Here is a 21,482-nt window from a genome sequence, read left to right as displayed (position 1 = left end):
TTGCTAAATACCAGTGAATTGAGAGCACTTTGGCAGAGTATTTTGTGTAGATCGTTGACAAAAAAATGACAATTATATCCATTTGAATCCCATAAAAAGTAAAGTGGTGCGATTACAAAAGACAGTCACAGGAGCATCAATCTGACCCCTCGACACTTCCTGGTCTGAGAGCTTGTTAGCCTTGCTAACCAGCCACTTGCCACACTGCTATCTGGTCTTGTGTTTACACAGTAGAGTCAATAGTTTTTTATACATCCTTGTGTGTTTATTTTTGTGGGTGTGTGAAACGTCAGGCTTCGGTCTCACCTTGTTCTCACACTTCCGGAGCAGCTTCTTCTTGCCCAGGTCGTAGATGCGCAGCAGTTTGCCAACGCCCACCAGCACACGGCCCTGGAACGGAGCGATGGCCAGAGGAACGTCCTCCACTGGAGTCTGTCAAAACAACATTCCTTTACCATGTCAACAACTGATAGTAAAGGTCAGTAACATACATTGAAAGGACATTCTGTAGAGCCTGTCAAAGCTTACACATTTCTTTGAGTTTGGGTGGATGAGAAGTTGAGCTTCACCACCCATGTAGAGAACCTTGTCAGGGAACTCAAGCGTATTGGGTTTTTGGGTTTTATTTTATTGGGTTTTATTACCGGCACAAAGCTGTTTTTTCCTTCCAGCCAGAAAATAGGTGATTCGTTGTACTTTTTTCTCTGTGTTGCTCTACACTGAAGGCTCTTAACTCTGTATCATGCAGCCTTTCGTTTTGTCAACAATCAGAGTTGTCGAACTCACCATTGTGATCTCGACAGTGTTGGCGGGTGGACATCACTAGCAAAACGCAGGCGCAAACATAAGGCCATTTTAAGTATCCTCTCTTTAGCACAACATTTTGCCTCTTGCCAGGCCATCATCGTAAATAAGATGTTAGACTCCAGAATACTGATAAGACCCAGTGAGACTGTAAAAAGGGCAGCAGGCTCCAACAAAGTCACCATTGTCCCTCAGGGAGTTGGGTAAAGGCGGGGGGGTAAGAATGATGGTACTGTACTCTGACTCTCAAAGGGCAATTATGACCATTCTGAAAATAATGTCTGTGGTAAACACAGGCTTAAGAGATCTAATACACATTTTGTTCCATGAGATAATCTTTATCCGCTAATTTGTGAATTTTGAAGCATTTATTTAATCAAAACAAGCACATAACTCAGGGGTGTCAAACTCAACCAGTGCAAGGGCCATACTGAAAAAACTACGAATTTGTGGGCCAGACATTGCCTGCTTGTTGTTACAAAAAACAACTTGCATACAACTGCGACCCAAACTAGCCAATGTTTTAATAGAAATAATATGGCCCTTGATGTACATAAGATGCTGTATATAGCATTAAGCATAAAAACTAAATAGATCAATAATCTTGGTCCAGCCTTTGCTGCTATGCTTGCAAATGTGCATAATATGCTGCAAAAAAAGTATTTAACTCCAAATAACAAAAACATAGCTAGGTTAATATTTGTTTTGCACTGCATGACTCACCGCTGCGGTTGAAATCAGCATTGCTGTATGGCGCACTTAAAATGTGTTATAGTTGAGTAGCCAGCCTAGGCTACTGCTCAAATGTTGCTGTAATAGGCATGCTTGGTTCTCCTCCGCATGGTGTTATGTTGCAGGTTTCGTTTTTTTGTAATTCGTTGTCAAGCATTAAAAATAGAAGCCAGGCTGCAAACTTTTAATAGCCTAGCGAGGACTGTGGTATGGGTCTGTACAATTTCCCTCCGCTGTGTGCGGTAAACAGGACACAATAGCAGCGCATCCGGCTGTAGTTTCATAAAATAGACGACTCAGCAGTCAATTTATACCTGCTTGTAAATCCTTTATCTAGTAACTTTTTGACAACCAAGATTACATTTAATGTAGGCTACAGTTGAGCAGATTATTATTTCGTATTTCATAATTTAACATAATTTAGCAGGGCCCAAAAAATTTCAGCCTTTTAAAAACAGATTTTAAGTAATTCTACGTCATTTCCATGACAGAAGACATTAGCTTTATCTTTTTTTAATACCACACAAATGACCAAACGACTGGCTACGCCGACTAACTGCGATCAATCTGGTCTTGAATTCAAACAATAGCCCAGGCCAATATAGCGACACACAGAGTGTACAATATTACGAAGAAATATATATACAGTATATATTATAGGCTACAGTAGGCTACTAAATACAATTTCAAGTGGCACACACACCTAATGATGAAGCCATAGGCTACTCACGGTGATGGCCGAAGCGCTCGTCGTGGCAACAGCCTATCTCAAGATGAGGTACTTTGAAAAACGGTGCTGCGGTTAGCTAAAAATAGTTTTCATTGGTTCTACAGATGGATAAGTCTTCTCTTTTCTACAGTAGGCATTTGTTTTCAACTGTGCGTTTTTCCCAAGATTGTAAATCTGCACAAGGATAAACTGACAGCCGCAACAAACATTAGAAATATAATCCATAGATGGCAGTAGGGTTGCACATTTTGGGGAATACTCGGGTGGAAACTTTGTCGGAATTAATGAAAATTCACGGGAATATATGCAAATTAATATTAATACCATTTAAATGTTTTTTGCATTGGATATATTTACCATATCATATGGGGACAGAAACATAAACATTTTACCTTATCATAAGTAGACAATAATTGCAAATGATTAAATCCTTCCAATAGAAATAAAAAAAACTTTAGTTACGACTTGAACTTGAATTAAATGAGTTGACTCTTCACATGGGATGATTTCACTGAACAACAAAAGGGAATATTGAATGATCCAATGATCCATCGCATCTTCCAAAAACATTTAACATACATCTGTAAAATTATAGTCTAGAAATTAAAGCTTTGGTTGTCTTCCTCTCAGACTTCCATGTCTTCAACCTGGACCTCCTCAATGTCCACCTCTTGAACATCTGACTGAGGCCTCATCTTCACTGTCACGTTCCAACCTTGTTGAGAATGGCTTGTTGAGCCTCAAAAAGCCTCAAATTTGCAAAGATGGCCACCAATTTGTCAACCCTTGTATTGGTCAGCCTGTTGCGTGCTTTGGTGTATGTGTTCCCAAACAAGGACCAGTTGCGCTCTGAGGAGGCTGATGTTGGTGGGATTTGAAGGATGATGGAGGCAACAGGGGAAATAGCCTCAGATCCACAAAGTGGCTAATGAGATGTTGGCACAACGGCAATATTGCATCTCCATCCCAAAGCCCTTGCTTGGAAGTGTACTTTGCCAGACTGCCAATAACCTTTCCCTCATCCAGGCCAGGGGGCGAGACACGGTAATGATGACACCATAGGCCTGGTTGATCTCGGCACCAGACAGGATGCTCTTGCCAGCTTACTTGGGGCCCAACATGTACGCTGTGGTGTGTATGGGCATTAGGCAGAAGTATTCACGCTTTTGATGCATTTCAGAACTGCAGTTTTCTCTGCTTGGAACAACAGTGAAGTGGGCAGGGCAGTACGGATTTCTTCTCTTACATCTGCAAGCAGAGCCTGAACATCAGACAGGATGGCACTGTCTACCTCAATACGTGCAATGGCTACTGCTGTTGGTTTCAGGCTGTTTACCACTCTCTCCCAAAATACATCATCCAGGAGATCCTCTTGATGGCTGTCCATATCGGCAGACTGTGATATGGCCATTTCTTGGAGACTCCTTCCCCTTTATGAGACTGTCAAACATGATGACAACACCAACCCAACAGGTATTGCTGGGCAGCTTCAATGTGGTGTTCTTATTCTTCTCACTTTACTTGGTGAGGTAGATTGCTGCTTTAACTTCACATAGCAAACCATTTCCTTGGCTCTCTTGTAGTGCCATGAGATCCTTGAGTAGCAGATTCAATGCATGAGCAGCACAGCTAATGGGTGTAATATGAGGGTAGGACTCCTCCACTTTAGACCAAGCAGCCTTCATGTTCACAGCATTGTCTGTCACCAGTGCAAATAACTTCTGTGGACCAAGGTCATTGATGACTGCCTTCAGCTCATCTGCAATGTAGAGACCAGTGTTTCTGTTGTCCCTTGTGTCTGTGCTCTTGAAGAATACTGGTTGAGAAGTGGAGATGATGTAGTTAATTATTCCTTGCCCACGACATTCGACCACCCATCAGAGATGATTGCAATACAGTCTGCTTTCTCTATGATTTGTTTGAACTCTGTTGAAGTCTGCATCCAGCAAATGAGTAGATAGACCATAACTGGTTGGAGGGGTGTATGCTGGGCGAAGAACATTCAGAAATCTCTTCTCAAATCAAATTTTATTTGTCACATACACATGGTTAGCAGATGTTAATGCGAGTCTAGCGAAATGCTTGTGCTTCTAGTTCCGACAACGCAGTAATAACCAACAAGTAATCTAACCTAACAATTCCACAACTACTACATGATGTGGCGCAGGTGTGTGTAATGATGGTTTGCCAGGACCGGTGGTTGGTAGACCGGCAACGTTGAGCTCCGGAGAGGGGGAGCGGGAGTAGACGCGACAAGCATCTGTCCTCTTGGTGCTGACATCGGGTGTAGCTGAGCTTCAAATCAAATCAAATTTTATTTGTCACATACACATGGTTAGCAGATGTTAATGCGAGTGTAGCGAAATACTTGTGCTTCTAGTTCCGACAATGCAGTAATAACCAACAAGTAATCTAACCTAACAATTCCACAACTACTACCTTATACACACAAGTGTAAAGGGATAAAGAATATGTACATAAAGATATATGAATGAGTGATGGTACAGAACGGCATAGGCAAGATGCAGTAGATGGTATAGAGTACAGTCTATACATATGAGATGAGTAATGTAGGGTATGTAAACATAAAGTGGCATAGTTTAAAGTGGCTAGTGATACATGTATTACATAAAGATGGCAAGATGCAGTAGATGATAGAGTACAGTATATACATATACATATGAGATGAGTAATGTAGGGTATGTAAACATTATATTAAGTGGCATGGTTTAAAGTGGCTAGTGGTACATTTTTACATAATTTCCATCAATTCCCATTATTAAAGTGGCTGGAGTTGAGTCAGTATGTTGGCAGCGGCCGCTAAATGTTAGTGGTGGCTGTTTAACAGTCTGATGGCCTTGAGATAGAAGCTGTTTTTCAGTCTCTCGGTCCCTGCTTTGATGCACCTGTACTGACCTCGCCTTCTGGATGATAGCGGGGTGAACAGGCAGTGGTTTGGGTGGTTGTTGTCCTTGATGATCTTTATGGCCTTCCTGTGACATCGGGTGGTGTAGGTGTCCTGGAGGGCAGGTAGTTTGCCCCCGGTGATGCGTTGTGCAGACCTCACTACCCTCTGGAGAGCCTTACGGTTGTGGGCGGAGCAGTTGCCGTACCAGGCAGTGATACAGCCCGACAGGATGCTCTCGATTGTGCATCTGTAGAAGTTAGTGAGTGCTTTTGGTGACAAGCCGAATTTCTTCAGCCTCCTGAGGTTGAAGAGGCGCTGCTGCGCCTTCTTCACAACGCTGTCTGTGTGGGTGGACCAAATCAGTTTGTCCGTGATGTGTACACCGAGGAACTTAAAAAACTTTCCACCTTCTCCACTACTGACCCATCGATGTGGATAGGGGGGTGCTCCCTCTGCTGTTTCCTGAAGTCCACAATCATCTCCTTTGTTTTGTTGACGTTGAGTGTGATGTTATTTTCCTAACACCACACGCCGAGGGCCCTCACCTCCTCCCTGTAGGCCGTCTCGTCGTTGTTGGTAATCAAGCCTACCACTGTAGTGTCATCCGCAAACTTGATGATTGAGTTGGAGGCGTGCATGGCCACGCAGTCGTGGGTGAACAGGGAGTACAGGAGAGGGCTCAGAACGCACCCTTGTGGGGCGAAGGGTCAGTCATGGTGTGGGGTGGCATTTCTTTGTGGGGCCGCACAGCCCTCCATGTGCTCGCCAGAGGTAGCCTGACTGCCATTAGGTACCGAGATGAGATCCTCAGACCCCTTGTGAGACCATATGCTGACACATGCACATTTGTGGCCTGCTGGAGGTCATTTTGCAGGGCTTTGGCAGTGCACCTCCTTGCACTAAGGCGGAGGTAGCGGCCCTGCTGCTGGGTTGTTGCCCTCCTACGGCCTCCTCCACGTCTCCTGATGTACTGGCCTGTCTCCTGGTAGCGCCTGCATGCTCTGGACACTACGCTGACAGACAGAGCAAACCTTTTTGCCACAGTTCGCATTGATGTGCCATCCTGGATGAACTGCACTACCTGAGCCACTTGTGTGGGTTGTAGACTCCGTCTCATGCTACCACTAGAGTGAGAGCACCGCCAGGATTCAAAAGTGACCAAAACATCAGCCAGGAAGCATAGGAACTGAGAAGTGGTCTGTGGTCACCACCTGCAGAATGACTCCTGTTTTGGGGGGTGTCTTGCTAATTGCCTATAATTTCCACCTTTTGTCTGTTCCATTTGCACAACAGCATGTGAAATTTATTGTCAATCAGTGTTGCTTCCTAAGTGGACAGTTTGATTTCACAGAAGTGTGATTGACTTGGAGTTACATTCTGTTGTTTAAGTGTTCCCTCTATTTTTTTGAGCAGTGTATATTCACCCCACCCAGTATTGCAGGAGATCAAAACTTACTAGAAAGCATGTAGACCTTGGCTCAGACAGTGTAGTAGTGTGGGCTCAATAGCATCTCATTAGTGTGCAATATCTTGAGAATCAGGTGTACATGTGATGGAAGAGTGCACTGTGCATGCAGACGGTTGCAATTCCATTGAATTGGGGATAGTTTAACCAAAATATGCCACAATACCTATAATTGCCTTATGTGTATCCCACAAAAAAAGGTTCACTGTTATAAGCTAACTCTGATGAATTTAAGCAAAATTCCCCAAATTCCAGGGCTTAACATCCCATTGAAAATGTCAGACCCTTTGCAACCCTAGATGTCAGTTCCCATTCAAGTCAGGACTGATATCCATTGCTATTGTTTCCATCAATTTAACAGTCAAATTGCCAGGGTTACAAAACCCTTCTATGCATTATGTGTCTATGGCCACAACGCAACAAGCTGTATATTTGACACGCATGCTGCCCAAACTGCGGCCTACCCGAATGTAGACATACCGGTAACTGCCAAAACAAAGGAAACACTTCAGTAAACGAGGATACAAAGTATATGTTATGGTGTGGGGTGCATTTTCCTGGCGTGGTTTAGGTCCACTTGAAGAATCTATGCCAAGGCACATTGAAGCTGTTCTGGCAGGCCATGGAAGGTGGCCAAAATTAATTGACAACCCAAATTATTACGAAGGCCGGATAGAAATGTACCACGGGCCTTGTTCTTGACAGGTGACATAAAGGCTTCATAATTCAAAAAGGTAATGTTAAGTTACATATTATAGGGCCTTTTAAAAATGTTTTATTTTTTGCCTGATTCCGTTTCCCCCCTCAAATTCAGTTCTCTCTGTTGTGTTTTTCCAGGTTTCCGCTTCCCTCCATTTTTTTCAGGGGTTTGCTCTCAAAATCACACCTTTTTGAATGAGCATTTGTTCTTAGTTGACTTGCCTGGTTAAATGGTTAAACAAAAAATGTAAAGCCTAAAATACTGATAAGACCCGCTGAGACTGGAAAAGGGACAGAAAGTCAGAATGCGTCAACAAAGTCCCCATTGTCCCTCAGGGAGTTGGGTAAAGGGGAGGGGTGGAAACAAGAAAGAGTACTCTGACTCTCAAATGGCAATTATGACCATTCAGAAATAACAGCCGGGGAATTCCTGTGCACACAGCTGTGGTCAACAAGACCAGAAAACCACTGGATTAGTCATATCCTCTGTCACTCACTCACCTTGTGCATAAACTCCAGTTTGTCCCCTCCCCCTCCCAGCCGATAGGTGTAGATAAAACCGCCTCCCACAGAGCGGGGGTTAAGGATCATGTCCCGGGCCACCCCCACCAGCACATACCAGTCATCACCTCCGCTGGCAAACCGACAAACAGTCACACTGCAGGGACAGAACACAAAGGGAAAGTAGGAGAGCGGGAAGGGATAAGTACTATTCCCTGTGTCAATATCTACCTTTTGCATGTGAACTGTGTTAAATGCTAAGATTAGAGGTGTTTAAAGCGCTCTTCATTATTACTAAATCAAGAAGAAGACATGAAGATTCATCACTTCAATAGCACAACTTCACTCTCCTCAAACCTTGCCTGAAATGACAGTTAAGATTTTCTCTGTGTAATTGCATAAGAGCTGGTAATCTGAACAGGAAAACCAGCAGAGCCAATAATAACATCTCCCTAGTGGCCCTAACGAGAGCAATAACGTCTTTATGTTGGCACTAACGCAGGCTAACTCCGCTATGGCTTGATGGCCAAAGCCTATGGAGAACTCCATGTTTTTTTGGGACAAACACAGAAAATAAGGTTTGTGTTAAACAAAGGCTTAGGAGATGTTATACATTTTGTTCTATAAGATCTTCATCAGCAAACGTCACTTGTACATTTTGAAACATTTATGTAAATCAAAACAAGCACCTAAAGCACAAAGGCTTCATAATTCATAAAGGTAATGTAATCCGACTGATATTATAGGGCCTTATAAAATCTGTTATATTTTTTTTTTTGCATGATCCTGTTTGTTTCCCCCCCCGATTTGGCTTTTCCAGGTTTTTGTTTCTCCCAGGTTTAGGCTCTCAAAATCACACCTGTTTAATAGAAAAACAACTCAATTGGATGTTCTAAGTCCAATGCTTTAACCACATCAGGAGTCCACTTGTGGTCTGGGAAAAATCTAAGAAATGTAGAAATGTGGGTGCAGTTATCCTTTAATGCAAATGTACACTAGCCAGAAACCTTGTCTAGTTAACAGCGTTTCTGTAGCGCTCATGTGATTGCAGTTTTCAAAATAAATTGCCACTTGATTGATGCAAATATGTATTCTGTCAGCTAGGCATACATAAATACATGAATGTAAATCTGTAGTTAACGTTTAATTGATTATTTCCATCTACCAGCAGCACACACAGGCATTCCTGTGCTGCTTCAGGAAGTTCCAGGAAAATATGAATCAGTAGCTAGGTTTCCATCCAATTGGTGATTTTCATGCAAATATTATAGAATCCGCATTTCCACCAAATGAACTTCTTGTGGATACAAATCAGTGTGTGATGACCTAGTGCCCACAAAACATACTTTCTCTTAAGTGTTCATGTACCGAATAAAAATCTAATGTTCAATGCCTATTCATCACATTTTTGTCAGTTAAATAGAAAATGTGCCACTCTGGCCTTGGCACCTGCGCTCAAGCCAACAGCTGGCAGATGCAATGCAGGTAGGTTGTGCGGGTTGTCTAGTCTACGTGACAAGGTTATTCATTCAAAAAAGCTAGCCCTGCAAGCTCTAGTTTTGTCTTATCTTGATTATTGTCCAGTCGTGTGGCCGAGTGCTGCAAGGAAAGATCTAGTTAAAACCCTTTTTGCCTACAATGACATACCCAAATCTAACTGCCTGTAGCTCAGGCCCAGAAGCAAGGATATGCATATTCTTGGTACCATTTGAAAGGAAACACTTTGACGTTTATAGAAATGTGAAAGGAATGTAGGAGAATAACACACAATAGATCTGGTAAAAGATAATACAAAGAAAGAAAACCGTTCTTTTGTATTTTTTTGTACCATCATCTTTGAAATGCAAGAGAAAGGCCAAAATGTATTATTTCAGCCCAGGTGTAGCTTAGATTTTGACCACTAGATGGCAGCAGTGCATGGGCAAAATGTTAGACTGATCCAATGAACCATTGCATTTCTGTTCTAAATTTTGTATCAAGACTGCCCAAATGTGCTTAATTTGTTTATTAATAACGTTTCATGTTCAAAATTGTGCACTCTCCTCAAACAATAGCATGGTATTATTTCACTGTAATAGCTCCTGTAAATTGGACAGTGCAGTTACATTAACAAGAAATTAAGCTTTCTGCCCATATCAGATGTGTCTATGTCCTGGGAAATGTTCTTGTTACTTACAACCACATGCTAATCGCATTAGCCTACATTAGCTCAACCGTTCCGTGGAAGGGAGACCGATCCCGAAGAAGTTTAAGCTACAACTGGCCCAGAACAGAGCGGCACGTCTTGCTCTTCATTGTAACCTGAAGGCGGATATAAATACTACGGATGCCAGTCTCTTTTTATAAGAAACATTGTGTTAAATCCCAAATTGTTTACATAGACAACTTACATACAGCTCTGACACACACACTTACACCACCAGACATGCCACCAGGGGTCTTTTCACCGTCCCCAAATCCAGAACAAATTCAAGAAAGAGTAGAGTATTATAGAGCCATTATTGTATGGAACTCCGTTCCATCTCATATTGCTCAAATAAACAGCAAACCTGGTTTCAAAAAACAGATAAAGCAACACCTCACGGCACAACGCCTCTCCCCTATTTGACCTAGATAGTTTGTTAATGTATTGGTATTGATATGTAGGCTACGTGTGCCTTTTATTTATGTAGTTCTGTCCTTGAGCTGTTCTTGTCTATTAATGTTCTGTATTATGTCATGTTTCATGTTTTGTGTGAATCCCAGGAAGAGTAGCTGCTGCTTTTGCAACAGCTAATGGGGATCCTAATTAAATACCAAATGTAGATTACCGGGGATAGGAGTAAGATTTTTTTTTTTTTGTCAAACGGCAGCCAAGCATCGATTATCGTGTCACCAGAATAAGACCCTCAATATTTTTTGGAAAGAAGCATCAAGCTCGACACTGCACTTTCACCACCCTGTAAAGTTCATCATAACTTAATTCATTTGTAGCCTAATAAAATGCATGGTTTCCCGAGTGGTAGTGGGAGGACCACACAACATATCATCGCATGACTCCAAATGTGCTTTGATATGGTTATCACATCAATATTTGCACATAAAGGCGTGTCCACTGCCATTTCCCACATAATTATTTTTTTTAAACACAAAAGATCCCACCACATCAAACAATTTTTTTGACTGCATCCATCACAGATGTTGCAAATAAATGTTTTTGTTGACAATTTGACTTTACGGTTCATGTGGTTCATGATGCATTTTGTTCACGTCTTATGTTTAACTTGGGCTAATTAATACATTTTCTCCTAAATTGATTTCCTATTAACTTCAATAAAAAAAATGTATGTTGTTGAATTCCATTTAAATGTCAGGATTCTGTGATTCCGTCTGTTTTTTTTTGCAGCGCAGATTTTATAGGGCCATAACATTATCTCATAGAACAAAACATATAAGATCTGACCTTATTTTGGCGTTTGTCCCAAAACCCCATTTTTTCTCCCATAGGAATGGCTGAACGAAACAGAATTCATCCATTTAGTTTTTTTTTTTAGAACTACAAGCTGGGGAGCTCTTTTCCACTCATCCATCCTGTCCTCACCTGAAGGCAGCCTCATTCTGCTCCAGTTGGACAAGGTCCAGAGTGGTTCCCTGGATGGGGTTGACCAGACGCACCAGAGAGGCCCACTGGCCAGACCCGGCCTTGGGCGCCCCAAAGATGGCCTCTGGCAGGTTCTCATTGAGGAAGGCAGCAGCCATCTCTGCTGCCAGCTCCCTCTCATCCTCACCAGCTGCCTCAACCATCTCCTATAGAAGGGAACAACACAGAAGTGGTGTCAGCGTCAGTTACAAACAGAGAGAAAGAAAAGTAGGGATGGGGTGAGAGATAGACATAAATTGAAGCAAAGTATTAGCCTAATTCCCCAAGTCAATCTCTACACTGTGTGTGTAATCTCTGTATATATGCTGAGATCAGAGATGTTTAAAGCTCTCTCCATTATTCTGTCAGAGAAGAGACATGAGAAACTCATCATGTCAACAGCATAACACCCCTCGCCTCAAACCCTGCCTTCAATTAATCCTCTTCGGGTTTTAGAAAAGTGCTATAAAAACAATTGTAAATTATTTATATTTAAGTTTTGCCTATCTTATATCTACACTTTCATAATATCAGCCCACACAATCTACACAGCCTGGGTGTACAACACATAGCCTCGGCACTCTCTCCCTCTTAGTCAGAACAGAACCATACCTCTGCCATCTGCTGCTTGCGCTGGGCCTTGGTGGCCTCTGTGTAGGCATTGTGATCAGTCTCTATGAGTATCAGGTTGTTTGTCTCTGGGTGAATGACAAACTTGCGAGGTGTGTACTGCAGGGGGAAGGCCACCTGGTTGAACACGGCACCCAGCTTCTCCAAGGCCAGAATCCTAAGAGGGAGACAAGAGGTGTCAGAAGATGTGTACCACGTAACAGGTGTGCCATGCCACAACTCAGCCATAATAGGAACAGAAATAACATTTCAAAAAGTAAATGGGACATAATTCAAAAGTTAAGTATCAGCATTATAATTGAGAATGAGGATGGTTGAGGGTGAATGAGAGAAAATGAGATGTGATCTGTGTATATGCTGAGATCAGAGATGTTTACACTCTCTCCATTGGTTTGTCAGAGAAGAGACATGAAGACTCATCACTTCAACAGCATAACTGCTCTACTTTCAAGCCTTGTCAATGAAGACATTTCCTCAATAGATACTGAGTGCACACAAAACATTAAAGATACCTCCCTAATATTGAGTTGCCCTAATTTTGCCCTCAGAACAGCCTCAATTCGTCTGGACTCTACAAGGTGGCAAAAGCGTTCCACAGGGATGTTGATTCCAATGCTTCCCACAGTTGTGTTAAGTTGGCTGGATGTCCTTTGGGAGGTAAACCATTTGACACAAACCAGTGCACCTGGCACCTACTACCATAACCCATTCAAAGGCACTTAAATATTTTGTCTTGCCCATTCACCCTTTGAATGACACACATACACAATCCATGTCTTAATTGTCTCAAGGCTTAAACATCCTTCTTTGACCCGTCTCCTCCCCTTCATCTACACTGATTGAAGTGGATTTAACAAGTGACATCAATAGGGGATCATAGCTTTCACCTGGTCAGTTCGTCATGGAAAGAGCAGGTGTTCCTAATGTTGTGTACACTCAGTGTTGATGTGTTTACTTTAGTTCTCTCTCTGTGTGTGTGTACCTCAGGGTGTTGGTGGAGATTGCCACAATGCCCTCTGGACACTGTTCAGAGGCAAAGCCAGAGGCATATTCCAGCGTCTCATAGGACAGGGGCGTCAGATGGAATCGGGACTGGTAGGAATAACTCAGCCAGGAGCGACTAGACATGGCCAACACCTGAAGGAGATGAAGATGTCAGAGAGGATACAAATACACACAGCCTCAATGTTATGTTTCAGCTCCATAAAGCTGCAAAAACATAGCAACTAATAAGATTTCACTTACAGCTTCCTGTCCCTGCATCCTGACGCGGAAGAGCTTCACAGGTCGCGACCCCAAGTACCGAGTACGAGTATCAGACAGGTCTCCAGTCACTGGGTCCAGCACGGTCCTGAGCAACACACCATTCTGAGGAAAGACAGACATGTTAACGTCACAAATAAAAGCTCTAGTATGTATTCCAACAGAGCACAAAATATCAAGTAATACAGTGGCAGAAGTAAACAGGCAGTAACAGATAGTGTAAGTGTATATATATATATATACTGTATGCTGAGATCAGAGATGTTCTAAACTCTCTCCATTATTTGTCAGAAAAGAGACATGAGGAAACTCATCACTTCAACAGCACCACAATATCCCTCTACTCAAACTCTTCCTCAACAGAGGACATATACACTCTATATACAGACAAAAGTATGTGGACACCCCTTCAAATTAACGGATTCGGCAACACCTGTTGCTGACAGGTGTATAAAGTCGAGCACACAGCCATGCAATCTCCATAGACAAACATTGGCAGTAGAATGGCCTTACTGAAAATCTCAGTGACTTTCACCGTGGCAACGTTATAGGATGCCACCTTTCCAGTCAGTTTGTGAAATTTCTGCCCTGCTAGAGATGCACCGGAACAACTGTTCTGTTATTGTGAAGTGGAAACGTCTAGGACAAACAACCGCTCAGCCGCTGACTTGTAGGCCACACAGGCTCACAAAACAGGACCGTTGCAACACTCACTACTAAGTTTCAAACTGCCTCTTGATGCAACATCAGCACAAAAACTGTTCATCAGGAACTTCATGAAATGGGTTTCCATGGCCGAGCAGCCGCACACAATCCTAAGATTACCATGCGCAATGCCAAGCGTCGGCTGGAGTGGCGTAAAGCTCGCCATCATTGGACTCTGGAGCAGTGGAAACGCGTTGTCTGGAGTGATGTATCACGCTTCACCATCTGGCAGGCCAATGGACGAATCTTGCAAGGAGAACACTACCTGCCCGAATGCATAGTGCCAACTGTAAAGTTTGGTGGAAGAGGAATAATGGTCTGGGGCTGTTTCTCATGGTTTGGGCTAGGCCCCTTAGTCCCAGTGAAGGGAAATCTTAACGCTACAGCATTCTAGATGATTCTGTGCTTCCAACTTTGTGGTTAATTTCTTTACTATCAAATGAGACAAATTTATCACATAAGTCAGAGTTATACTTAAACTAAATCTTTACTCACTTGTTAATAAGGGAACAGGTCAATACAATACACACATATAAAGTGAATCGATTGAGTGCTCCACGTTAATAATGGCTGGTCAACGAATCAATTCAGAGTCCCGAGTCAAAAACACAAAGGTCTTTTATAGCCAAGATTCACCCCCTTCAGGCTGCATGACAAACAGATTAATGGAATGGGTCACAAGGTTAAGATTAGTATGAAAGATACTTATAATTCACAGCAGACAGTATCTCATTGTGTAGAGACCAGGGTCTGGCCCCAGAGTCAACTCCCCTGGTACCCCAGCACAGAAACATTAACTCATGCTCTGGAATGCAGTATCACCCAAAGGAATCGTAAATCTCCCAGAGGGCCATCCTCAGTAGAACACACAGATGAGCATTCTAACAACCCCTTATTATGTTACATAAAACACCCATTTGATGCAATAACAGCATTATAACATACCCTTGTAATTTCTGTTCTGACAGACCCTTTACTGTTTCAGCATGACTATGCACCCATGCATTGTCCATACAGAAATGGTTTGTCAAGATTGGTGTGGAAGAACGGGACTGGCCTGCACAGAGCCCTGACCTCAACCCCATCGGACACCTTTGGGATGAATTGGAACGATGACTGCGAGCCAGGCCTAATCTCCCAACATCAGTGCCTGACCTCACTAACGCTGGTGGCTGAATGGAAGCAAGTCCACACAGCAATGTTCCAACATCTAGTGGAAAGCCTTTTCGGAAGAGTGGAGGCTGTCATAGCAGCAAAGAGGGACCAACTCCATATTAATGCCCATGATTTTGGAATGAGATGTTCGTCAAGCTTTTTGTCATAGTGTATTTTACCTGCAGTCCGATGTTGAGGTAGAGAAAGCCGACAGTGCCCTTCACTCCTAGCTCATCTTCCTTCTCCACTCCTCCCATCTCCACTATACACAGAGACTCAGGCTGGGCTGGCAGGGCCTGCATACTGAGGGGCTGGAGACAGTCCTACACCACAAACACACAAAGGGGTTAGTGGCTACAAACACAGCTTTGAGATAAACGCATGTTAAAAAGAGGGCAAATATCCACAATGGCACCGTGTTAACTTTGTTTTTTTCACCCTGGCTGGAATTGCAACAAAAAGAAAAAACGTGAGCAGAGAAAACGAGCTCTAGATGAGTTTCCTTGTAATTGTCCAAGAACATCTGGTGCTTGTTACCAACTCGCAGAGCAGTCAGTATGAATCAGACCCATTCTAAACAGACAAACAAACAAACAGAACGCACGGGCTGCACAGAGTACGGTGAGAGTCATACCGAGGGGTCCAGGGAGATGATGCGGACGGTGTTGTCCACCAGCCCCACCGCTAGGAAACGGGAGCGCTGCTCACCAGGGGGGACATTGGCCAAGCTCATACACACCACGTCAGCTGACATCTCCTTCCTCTCTGTGTACTCATTCAGCTGGCCAGACTGGGGGGAGAGACAGGGGGGACGGTTATCATAAATATTTGTCAGAAGAAATATAACCTTTACACTGAGCAGGAGAGACTTCTGGATATTTGCAAAAAGCAGACGAAACTGGGTCAAACTCAAAGACCGAACTTGGCTGAGAAAATAGACACCCAGGGGATGAAAGTATACTCACAGGGTCCATCTCAAAGTAGACCAGCTCTCCTCCGGTCAGAGCGATGACCACCTGCCTCTGGTTGACTGCACAGCGCACAATGGTCTTCTTCCCTGGAGTCTTCCACTCATTCACACGCTTATCAGCACGGATGTGACGGATCCCATCAGGATACACCTGTACAACAGGGTTATTCAGTTTACACAGGGCTGGGGAAGGGGCCTGGCCAGGGTGTCTAATGTTTGTGTATCTGAGATCAGAGTTGTTTACACTCTCTCCATTGTAATGTCAGAGAAGAGACATGAAGACTCATCACTTCAACAGCCATATTAAATCTGTCATGCACTTCAACTCCCTTCATCTTCACTTCAAGCATTAGCATTGTATTCCCTCCGGAACATAAGGTGCATGTTCAGGCCACTGTGAGAGGCGTGTGTAGTGTGGGTGACTGACCTGCACCAGAGCATCCTCCCCCAGCAGAGAGCAGGAGAGGGTGGGGGTTGTCCCCAGGAAGCCAGAGTCTGTCACTTCCTCTACGGTCTCACCGATAGACAGAACCAGGGTGGCGTTGACGAAGGAAACGATGATGTACGCGTCAAACTCATCTGGAGGAGGAGAGGTGTTAAAATGAGTTTCACACCGAGGGGACTTCTGGACCCTTCCTTTTATTCAATAAACCTATGGTTTAGTGTTAATCTGATACATGAAGCAATTCATCAATATCATCAATTACATTTAAACTCAACAAAAAAAGAAACAGCTGTCAACTGCGTTTATTTTCGGCAAACTTAACATGTGTAAATATTTGTATGAACATAAAAGATTCAACAACTGAGACAAACTGAACAAGTTCCACAGACATGTGACTAACGGAAATTAAATGTGTCCCTGAACAAAGGGGGGGGGGGGGGGGGGGTCAAAAGTAACAGTCAGCAGTATCTGGTGTGGCCACCAGCTGCAGTAAGTACTGCAGTGCATCTCCTCCTCATGGACTGCACCAGATTTGCCAGTTCTTACACCAAGGCACCTGCAAGTTCCCGGACATTTCTGGGGGGAATGGCCCCAGCCCTCACCCTCCGATCCAACAGGTCCCAGACGTAGAGATCCGGGCTCTTCGCTGGCCATGGCAGAACACTGACATTCCTGTCTTGCAGGAAATCATGCACAGAACGAGCAGCATGGCTGATGGCATTGTCATGTCAGGATGAGCCTGCAGGAAGGGTACCACATGAGGGAGGAGGATGTCTTCCCTGCAACGCACAGCGTTGAGATTGCCTGCAATGACAACAAGCTCAGTCCGATGATGCTGTGACACACCGCCCCAGACCATGACGGACCCTCAACCTCCAAATCGATCCCGCTCCAGAGTACAGGCCTCGGTGTAACACTCATTCCTTCGATGATAAACGTGAATCTGACCATCACCCCTGGTGAGACAAAACCGCGACTCGTCAGTGAAGAGCCCTTTTTGCCAGTCCTGTCTGGTCCAGCAACGGTGGGTTTGTGTCCGTAGGCGACGTTGTTGCCGGTGATGTCTAGTGAGGACCTGCCTTACAACAGGCTTACAAGCCCTCAGTCCAGCCTCTCTCAGCCTATTGCGTACAGTCTGAGCACTGATGGTGGGATTGTGTGTACCTGGTGTAACTCAGGAAATTGTTGTTGCCATCCTGTACCTGTCCCGCAAGTGTGGTGCTCGGGTGTACCGATCCCGTGCAGGTGTTGTTACACGTGGTCTGCCATTGTGAGGACGATCACCTGTCGGTCCTGTCTACCTGTAGCGCTGTCTTAGGCGTCTCACAGTACGGACATATTGCCCTGGACACATCTGCAGTCCTCATGCCTCCTTGCAGCATGCCTAAGGCACGTTCACGCAGATGAACAGGGACCCTGTGCATCTTTCTTTGGTGTTTTTCAGAGTCAGTAGAAAGGCCTGTTTAGTGTCCTAAGTTTTCATAACTGTGACCTTAATTGCCTACGCCTGTAAGCTGTAAGCGTCTTAACGACCGTTCCACAGGTGCATGTTCATTAATTGTTTATGGTTCATTGAACAAGCATGGGAAACAGTGTTTAAACCCTTTACAATGAAGATCTGTGAAGTTATTTTGATTTTTACGAATTATCTTTGAAAGACAGGGACCTGAAAAAGGGACATTTCTTTTTTTGCTGAGTTTATTTATTCAAAAAGTATGTATAATGCTGAGATCAGAGGTGTTTTAAACTCTCTCCATTGATATTTCTGTCAGAGAAGAGACATGACAAACTCATCACTTCAACAGCACAACAAACCCTGCCATGAGACTTCAGAGGAATGTGCCCTAATCTGGTACATGATGTACAATCAATCTCACACTTATTTTGGTTTTCCACTAACCTAAAGCATGGCATCACAATCTTGAAATCTACGTCTGTAACCCAGTGTGTAGAAGTTACAATGTCTGACTTGTGCAGGCTAAACAGCTGGATGAGCCATGTCTTCTGTGTAATGGATGAATGCTAGAGTGAAAGTGAAGCCACGCCTGAACAGGTCTCTACCAGGCAGCTGCAGTGGAACTAGGCCACTGCACTATACCACGTCAGGAAAAATCTCTGAAATCACATGACTTCTGGGAATAGTCTGGCTGAGTGACTTTTTTCAAGAATGCACTCTGATGCCAGTCTACAACATGAGACCTGACAGTATTAAGATTAAAACAATGCCACTTTACAACCATGTCCTACACAATAACTGCAACCAAATACTGCAAAAGTGGACTGTAATGAGGTAGAAGGGAGAATAACTTGCAACTAGTTAAAAATAAAGAACAAGCACCTTCAATGTGTCGGCGCACAGTCCACACAGCATTGGGGTTACCGGGCAGCTCAGACACAGCCATCTCTGATACCTGGAGGGAACAATCACTGATCAGACTTTCATTGTAATCTAACCTAAGCATTTACCAGTCTGTTACCTCTGCATTAACAGGTTGAGATCTGCTGAGATCAGAGGTATACACACATTCTCTCTGGTGCTTTGTCAGAGAAGACATGTATATCATTTCATCCAGCTTCTTAAACACGTCAAACATTAACTGGTGTGTGAGAAAAGCAACAGCACCAGAAACTTAAAACCCAAACTCTGTCCCAACTCTGGTTTCCGGTGTGCATGTGAGTGAGTTTCCGCATGATTTTGTTAAAATGTTGTCATTGTTCAAATAATACTGTGGCATGTGCCACACCGAGAGAATGTGTGCATGAGCACTTTCTGGGATGTGAATGTGCGATGGGAGGTGGAATAGCAGTACACATACCTCCAGCCCATGTCTGAGGACTCGGAGGGTGGATTTGGGTCCCCTGCCACAGGCCACATACAGCTGAGGAGTGTCCTCATTAGCCAAATCAGCAATCTACACAGGGAGAGAGAAACAGATGAGGTGAGTGGAACAATGAGCCAGTGGTGAGTAAGAGATTCGTATGTATTCTAAGAGGACAGAATTTAACAAGTAGTACAGCTCCAGAAGTAAACAAGGTAGTCTCACATGTGGTGTCTGTGTCACGTTCTAACGCTGAGATCAGAGGTGTTGAAACTCTCTCCATTGATAGGTTTGGATTTGTGAGCTTTAACTATTGTGATTTATTTGTTCTAATAGAGACATGAAGGGTGCCGTAGCCCAGGATTTACACCAGGAGTTGTCTGTCGGAGAAAGGGTTATGGTGGGTGCAATTAAGCTTGGCTGAGAGCAGGCAAAATGGTCACGTAGCAGTACTGATAAGGGGAGAGGTGTGGATAAGGGGGTCGAGGACAGGTCACTAAGGGAAAAGGAACAGTTTATTACCCCAATCACTTAGTTTCCTGCCTAGCAAAAAAAGATGCAATGTTTAGCAAGGAGGAGACTCCACCCACAGTGGGGTACATATACCAACACTATTCTAATCATGTCTTTGTCGGGTAAACTGTTCGATCCTTTGAGAAGAATAAACTTGGTCTAAGCTTTCATAGCGTCTGTTGAGTTCTTACTCTTATAATTAGAACCTAACAATATTTAGTCAGAAGAGACATGAGAAACTCATCACTTCAACAGCACAACTTCTCCTCAAACCTTGCCGAAAGACTTCAGAAGAATCTGTGTGTGTGTGTGTGTGTGTGTGTGTGTGTCTGGGGACAGGGGGTTAACGTGAATCCTACTTATAAAAATGGGTAAAAAAGAATATAATCTTTGTACTCCAACTAACTCGCATTCAAGTAAAGTCAAAATCAGGTTCATTGTGCTAAAAATAGTGGGAAAACACACCTACCCCAGCTAAAGATGTTACAATTTGGTTCATGAGAACAAAGGGAAAGGAGTGGCACACTAAGTTCATCCACTATACAATCCATGGGAATCAAAAGCTAAAACCGTTGCACGCACACCAAACATACAACACAAAGAGATTCACACACACCTGGCAGGACATGATGGGGGAGAGGTTCTCCTGCTCATCCACCAGCACTAGGTTCTTGAGGGGGCGTGGCTGGAAGAAGAAGGTATCTCCCTCCTCCAGGGGCATGGCAGAGGAGAACTCTGGCTCTTCATCATCATCTCCCAGATGGGCTATCTGGTACAGGTAACTAGCAGAGAGAGAGAGAAGACAATGAACACAAGAGAGCAAAAGGCATGGACATAGATGGGATGTGTGAGGTATTACAGTATAATGAATGACTTACTGGTTACCAAACTCTGAGGACACAAATAAGAAGCCGGTCTTCAGCACGCACATGGATGTGGCTACAGGTATGGTGTCAAAGTACTTCATCCTGATCTCTGTAACCTGGGGGATACAAACGTTTATTTGAAATAGAAGGAATCACAGAATATCCCATCATGTGAACACTGACCCGAGTTAGTGTGTGTGCATGCTGAGATCAGAGGTGTTTATGCTCTCTCCATGTTTTTGTCAGAGAAGAGACATGAAGACTCATCACCTCAACAGCACGGTTCTATTTCCCACACATCAGATGAACACCTCTGCCCCCCCTTCCCCAGTTCCTGTCTCAGACTGCACCCTGCTGGCCTCACCATCTCCTCATCTGTCTCCAGGGTGACCTTGAAAATGTCGCCCTGCTCCGTCTGGGCCAGGAAGAAGAACATGGACTTGGTCTTGTGGGTGGCTGAGCAGACGAAGATCATGCCTCGCTCAGGGTCATCCAGGTCATTCTGTGTTCAGGCAAAAGAAAAAAGAATTGAGGGTTCAGTGGAGATGGTATCAAATCAACTGTGATCCACACAAACATTCAAACTGTTAACATGTACGACCATGTCTTGTTAGCCAAGTTATTCGAAATCCGTTTTCGCATTTATAAAACATAACAG

The 21,482-nt window shown here is 43.8% G+C and overlaps 1 protein-coding gene across 1 annotated transcript in view; it reads right to left on the bottom strand.

Moving 5' to 3' along the window:
* Positions 1-21,482, bottom strand: part of sf3b3 (splicing factor 3b, subunit 3) — a 41,258-nt gene that overhangs the window by 6,514 nt on the left and 13,262 nt on the right. Inside the window, exons 8-22 of the mRNA XM_055934307.1 lie at positions 21,189-21,326; positions 20,837-20,940; positions 20,575-20,740; positions 19,443-19,538; positions 18,965-19,037; positions 16,609-16,760; positions 16,177-16,332; positions 15,846-16,001; positions 15,391-15,534; positions 13,334-13,456; positions 13,071-13,225; positions 12,071-12,245; positions 11,420-11,625; positions 7,840-7,996; positions 307-432 (exon numbers count right to left, since the gene is read on the bottom strand). Of these exons, the coding sequence (XP_055790282.1) occupies positions 307-432; positions 7,840-7,996; positions 11,420-11,625; positions 12,071-12,245; positions 13,071-13,225; positions 13,334-13,456; positions 15,391-15,534; positions 15,846-16,001; positions 16,177-16,332; positions 16,609-16,760; positions 18,965-19,037; positions 19,443-19,538; positions 20,575-20,740; positions 20,837-20,940; positions 21,189-21,326 (2,127 nt within the window). The remainder of the gene's footprint in view (positions 1-306; positions 433-7,839; positions 7,997-11,419; positions 11,626-12,070; positions 12,246-13,070; positions 13,226-13,333; positions 13,457-15,390; positions 15,535-15,845; positions 16,002-16,176; positions 16,333-16,608; positions 16,761-18,964; positions 19,038-19,442; positions 19,539-20,574; positions 20,741-20,836; positions 20,941-21,188; positions 21,327-21,482) is intronic.

The sequence above is a fragment of the Salvelinus fontinalis genome, chromosome 9, assembly GCF_029448725.1.
Source record: "Salvelinus fontinalis isolate EN_2023a chromosome 9, ASM2944872v1, whole genome shotgun sequence".
NCBI classification, from domain to species: Eukaryota; Metazoa; Chordata; class Actinopteri; order Salmoniformes; family Salmonidae; genus Salvelinus; species Salvelinus fontinalis.
This window is presented reverse-complemented; position numbering and strand designations above follow the sequence as displayed.